Genomic DNA, 6,000 nt, shown 5'->3' with positions numbered 1-6,000 from the left:
GCAATGTAAACTCTTGTGGGCAAACTCATGGTTGCCGTTGATCAACTGTACTGATTAATCACACCAATTAATCACTGAAAGCCTTCTTAAAACTATTGAAGAATAAAGGATGAGAAAGTCAGTGAGAAAATGGCCTTCATGCAGAGGTTTGCAGAATAAGTAACGGTTTGTTTGTTTGTGGAACACTTGGTAGGTTAATAATAAGAAAGATGGAGATTAGATTCTGTTGCAGAAGACACTGACACACTCCTGGCTCCTGCACATTCAAATCCTTTGTCAGATCATGGTTGGGCTGTGAGCAGAACAGCTGCAGCAGGAGCCAGACCTCCATGTGTCCTCCAACCTCATGTTCTTGCATTAAGGAGCAGGAGTAGGCAGGAGCTTCTACTCGAGGGCTACCAAGCTCCAGGTGGGGTCTGACATTCTCCCATAATTACAGCTGGGTTGCCAGCTGAGGACTGGCACCCATCAGAAGTGGAGGAGGGATATAATTAAATACCAGATCTCAGTATCTTAGTACATATATTCTATGTGTTCTAATCATTGATTTTTGTATCTCCTTTTTACTTGAATGGATTGTATTTTCCACAATTTTTGATGATGTATGTTCGGAATTTGACTTGTTGATATGGTTCACATGTTTGACTTAAGCATATATTGATCTTTGATAGAAATAAAAAGGAAAACTTTAAATAAATAAAAAAAGAAGTGGAGGAGGGACATAGGAGGCAGTATTGTTCATTGCACGATATCACTTCTCGGGAAAACCGAATGTCGCATTGCTCCAGTGGTATACTCTAGCCTATTTGGTGCCAGGGTGGATAATTTTTTAACAGCCCCTCCTCTTCCCCCCTATCAAGTCACAGCTGACTTATGGTGACCCCGTAGGGTTTTCAAGGCAAAAGATGTTCAGAGGTGGTTTGCCCTTGCCTGCTTCCACATTGGCTCTGCTTAACTTCTCAGATCTGGGGTGGGGACGACACACAGAAAAATTACATGAAAGAACACAGAAATGAATGAGAAATGTGTGGAAAAGAGGGAGAGGTTGTTTTATCTTGCTGCAGCACCCTTACTGCTTTGCAAGATCTGGCTGAGCTGGGTGCAAGGAAAGGGAGAGAGGAAGGCTGGACTAGACATGTTGAGCTCATTTGTTACGAGGGCTGGATTTGACATAAATGTCACTTTGTTGGGCTGGTCCATGTATGCCATAAAATGTAACACCAGTTACTGGAGATAAAAACTTTATAAAGGTGATTTCAGATGCTGAATGGCAATAGCAAATGAATGACAACAGCAGGCTTGATTGGATTAGGTGTGATATGCAGAGAGGTAGTAGGCGTGGAGATATCTGCATTGGTAATGAGACCTAGGACTCAGTTTGGTCCAGGAGGATTCAGTCCAGGATGATGCAAAGAATAAACAGACATAAGTCTGACATTAGAAACCACGACATTTAAAAACCAGTAGGGGGACATTTTAACTTTCTAGGACATTCAGTTACTGACCTAAAAGCAGCAGTTCTCTTACAAAGGAATGTCAAAGGGAGATCAGAAAGAGAGACTGCTGAATTGCAATTCATAATGAAGCTCAAGACAATGCATCCTCCTGGACTGAATTGAGATCTGGGGTTCCTGTCTCATTACTAATGCCTGCTATTGTCATTCAGCTTCTGAAATCACTCCACTCTCTAAGATAGAAGGACAGTTGGACTCACATTCTAGCTATATCTGAAGAAGTGAGTGGTGACTCATGAAAGCTCATGCCCTGCCACAAATTTTGTTAGTCATCTCAGAAGACCGGGCAACCATGAACTTACAGCTAGGGTTGCTAGCTTCCTGGAGAAGCACATTAGTCCCTTTAAAAGAGGCTTAATTGGATGTTATTTACCTTGCTGTTTACCTCCATGCCACTCATTAATCCTCCATTAGAGGGATAGGACATAGGTCTCCAAGCCTGCTGGCAACCCTAATTACAACTGACCTCCATGCTCCAGAGATCAATTTCTCCGGTGAATATGGCAGCTTCAGAGGGTGGATTCTGTGACATCGCACCCCTCCTAAACTCCCTCACGACGCTGCCCCAAATGCTACCTACCCCTGGCATTGCCCCCAAATCTCTGGGAATTTCCCAAGCTGGAGTTGGCCACCCTATAATCAACTCTGTTGGCCAGGCAAGGGCTCTTGGCATTTATGTCAGACCTGATCAGTCCAGAAGCTTCATATTTCCTGCTAACTGCAAAACTCCAGCAGGAGTCATCCCTGCAGGGAGAGCATTAACCATACTTAAAATATGTTTTTCCCCTCTTTCTGATCTCCAGTTCATTGACACACCTGGCAATCTGCCTCCTTCCATGAACATCACCCAGCGGCTGGGCCTGAAGAAGAACCTCAACATCACAACTGCTTATCAGTGAGTATTCGGTCGGGGGCACACCATCGGTTAGTGATCCCAGGCCCCAGGGAGGCCCGGCTTGCTGCAACCAGGGCCAGGGCCTTTTCGATGGTGGCTCCTACCTGGTGGAATGAGCTCCCGGAGGAGATCAGGGCCCTGTGGGACCTCTTACAGTTCCACAGGGCCTGCAAGATGGAGCTCTTCTGCCAGGCTTTTGATAAGGAGCCACCAACAACCCCTGGTAACAACGGGAACAGCCCTCTATGAAGAACTACAGCAGTACGGTGGATCAGTACCGCTGTACTGGGACAGTGTAACATCTTCAGGACACCATCTTGCTTTAATTGAAGACAAATAGCATTGAGCACTTTATTATGTAAAATTGTTTGCTTTTATTCTGTTTTTATGTATTGGCACAGGGTGCCCTTGTTTGTGAGCCGCTCTGAGGCCATTCGTGGGGAGGGCGGGGCAGAAATTTTAATAATAATAACAACAATAATAATAATAATCTGCTGGAAGAGTTTGGGCCCTCTGGCTGCTTCCTATCAGGCGGTCTCCTCAAGAGTAAGGCGAAGGACCTCAATTTAAGCTTCTATTGCTAATACTGCCATTCCGACTCTTAGCAGGCCAGATTGTTTTTCATCTTTGCAATTTTCTTTCTTTATTTGTGGTACTGAGGAGTGGTCCATTGTATAAATAGGGTTGCCAGGCCTGCTGTGGCTCAGGTCCTGAGACTCGCAGGGCTCTTTTTGTAGCAGGAACTTCTTTTCATGTTAGGCGACACAACCCTAAGGTAGCCAATCCTCCAAGAGCTTACACAGCTGTTCTTACAGGGGCTACTGTAAGCTCTTGGGGGATTGGCTACATTAGGGGTGTGTCACCTAATATGCAAAGGAGTTCCTGCTACAAAAAGAGCCCTGCCGGGAGCGGACAAAGCCTGATCATTCAGGAGTCGTGTCTGTTGGAGCAAGTGGAGGAAGCTGGATGTGTTATTTGAGATCATTGTGTAACTACCACACATTGTGTAGCTCACCCACAAAGAAAAAGGAAGATCCTGAAACTGTTTGTGAAAGGGGGAGGGGCTTCAACGTTAGAACAAGGGGTGCCGCCTGGGGTAGGACTTGTGGGAAACGGCCTACCTCCTACCCTCTGCTTCTGTTTCCTTTCCTTGAGGTTTCACTCTTTCAGCCAGAAACTGTAAGAAGACAACTAAGAACTTGCAAATTCTAGTTGAATTCCTAAAACTGGGTAACATAATCTGGAGAGCACCTCTCCCCATATAAGCCTCCCTCCCTCCTATTGCGATCAGGGTCCCACCACAAAGAGTGGAGCCTTTCTGGTTATTTTCACAGAGGTGCTCCTTCCACACAGGGATCTTATGTCCCACATGGAGGTCAGGATGCCCCCTGCAGAAACTTCCCTTCACAGCTCAGCCAGCCAATATCCTTACTGTGGAGCTGGGCTGAGAAAGGGGAAGTGAGGGAAAGGGGGGGTGTCTATGGGCCATGTGGTGGAGCAGTGCAATTGTGTTGCACTGTGCTTTTGCTCTGTTTCCAACTGCTGGTGGAAAAATTCCCAGAGATTTGGGGGTGGACCTGAGGGAGGATGAAGTCTGGGGAGGAGAGAAACCTCACTGGGGTACAATGCCGTAGAGTCCACTCTCTAAGGCTACCCTTTTCTCCAGGGGAACTGATCTCTGTAGTCTGGGGATCTGTTGTAATTCTGGGAGGTCTCCGGACTCCACCTGTAGATTGGCAAGGGGGAGCAGCAGCAGTGAATGGAGCGATAACAGGTGTGTGCAGGCCCCTTTCTTTTCACCCGCTCCCACCCTGCTTGCTGCTGCTGCAGCCGCCATAGCATTGGGAAGTTTCGGAATCACCATATAGAGGCAACCCATGTTGTAAACAAGGTTCCCCAGGAGGTGCTTTGCTGCTTCTACCCCTTTGTTTGCTTGTAGTGTTCTTCCCCCACCTTCTGCAGTCTCAGCCCAACTGCATCACTTTTACTAGGAATCGATTCCAATGTTATCTTGTCATCTACTTAATGATTGACTGATGTATCTTGGAATCAATGTACTGACTGACTGAAAAGTTTTTAATCGCACTTGCAATCCGCCTCAAGTGCCAGTGAGAAAGACAGACTATAAATTAAAATAATAACAAATAATAACAAATAATAACAAATAATAACAAATAATAACAATAACAACAATAATAATAATAATGTGCAGCCCATTTTTGACAGGCTGAAAGAGAAATGTAAAATTTGGTTGCTGGCTTGTGACTATTAGAATGTAGGGTTTTTAAACTGATTTTGCTATGATTATGTTATGCAACCCAAACAGTAGAGAAGCTCGGAAGGGAGTAAATAAAACAAAAAATGAAACCCATGCAAACAACCAAAAAAAAATTCAATAGGCAATATAATGATATGAACTTATATAAGTGGTGTAGCGTAACAAAAATATATATAATGTATACTATGCAAAACCGTAACTCCAAAATACAAAAAAGTGGGACACATGGTCCAAATACATAAATAACGTTCAGAAATAGTCCAAGTCAGATTTCTCAAACAGTGAAAATGAGCTGCCCTGAACAGCCTGGGAGGGTGGAATAAAAATATTTTGCAACATCTTTAAGTTTTCACTTTAGTTTTTCATGTAGTTTAAGATAATTGTTAATTGACCATTTTATTATCGTACTTGGAACATTAAAATTCCTTTATCATTGTAATCTTGTTTATATGATGCTTGTTCAGTGCCAGTAACACCATAGACCCTGATGTGATGTAATCTTATGGAAGATAGGTGTACCTAAGTTTTTTAAATGTGACATGAACAGCAGCCATGAACTATAGTGAAGGGTGTGATGTTACAGAGCAAAACAAGAGTATCCTGGCACTGCAAAATGATGGAAAGCAGCCTAGACTTTTGTCCTCTTTGTATTTCAGGCAATGTAAGAATGGTGCAGGCCTCTGGGAAGTTCTACAGCTTAAGGATACTTACAGCCTTAGTGACCAGCTCAGTGTCCCAAAGGTAAGGAGGCACTGATCCTGTGGTCCTTAAACTGCCATTCCAGTGATCCCAGTTTCACAGAGAAATAAATTTTCCAGGTGGCTGTAGCTGGTATTGGTTCCAACAGCTTGATACTTACTGCACCCATAGCAAACCTCTTTCTAGTTCTCTGGCAACCTTGCTGCAGCGCACAGGCCTGTTTTTCTCCAGGCTCATGCCATGCAAACTGTCCTAAAATGGAGCCATAATACTTTTTAGGTGCAATAGGCTGGCGTTCTAGAGTTTGGTGACTAGTGTTTAACAGCATTTTCTTTTCCAAAGTATATTCAGCAAATTTGTCCAGCTGGTATAGTTACCATAATCTGCACCATGTTTGGAAGAGCTGCAAACATGTAGAATTTTGTGTTGATCTTTTTTCAAAAACAAGAAACTTTTTTAATTGCTTAAAGTAAATTACTATGCTGTGTGAGCAAAAACGATCCATTAGAGTAAACCCTAACTTTTATGCCATTTTTTGAATATATGTCTCTGGTTTTGGCCATGAAAAATTTCAGTTTAATTTTGGAATAATCTCTAAACAAGGCTCACTTGGA

The 6,000-nt window shown here is 43.6% G+C and overlaps 1 protein-coding gene across 1 annotated transcript in view; it reads left to right on the top strand.

Moving 5' to 3' along the window:
- The window catches only part of PROM2 (prominin 2), a 67,275-nt gene that overhangs the window by 45,446 nt on the left and 15,829 nt on the right, over positions 1-6,000 (top strand). Inside the window, exons 13-14 of the mRNA XM_015421099.1 lie at positions 2,318-2,409; positions 5,344-5,428. Of these exons, the coding sequence (XP_015276585.1) occupies positions 2,318-2,409; positions 5,344-5,428 (177 nt within the window). The remainder of the gene's footprint in view (positions 1-2,317; positions 2,410-5,343; positions 5,429-6,000) is intronic.

Source organism: Gekko japonicus, unplaced genomic scaffold, assembly GCF_001447785.1.
Source record: "Gekko japonicus isolate JY-2015 unplaced genomic scaffold, Gekko_japonicus_V1.1 scaffold13, whole genome shotgun sequence".
NCBI classification, from domain to species: domain Eukaryota; kingdom Metazoa; phylum Chordata; class Lepidosauria; order Squamata; family Gekkonidae; genus Gekko; species Gekko japonicus.
Note: the sequence above shows the minus strand (reverse complement) of the source record. Positions and strands in the feature narration are given on the sequence as shown.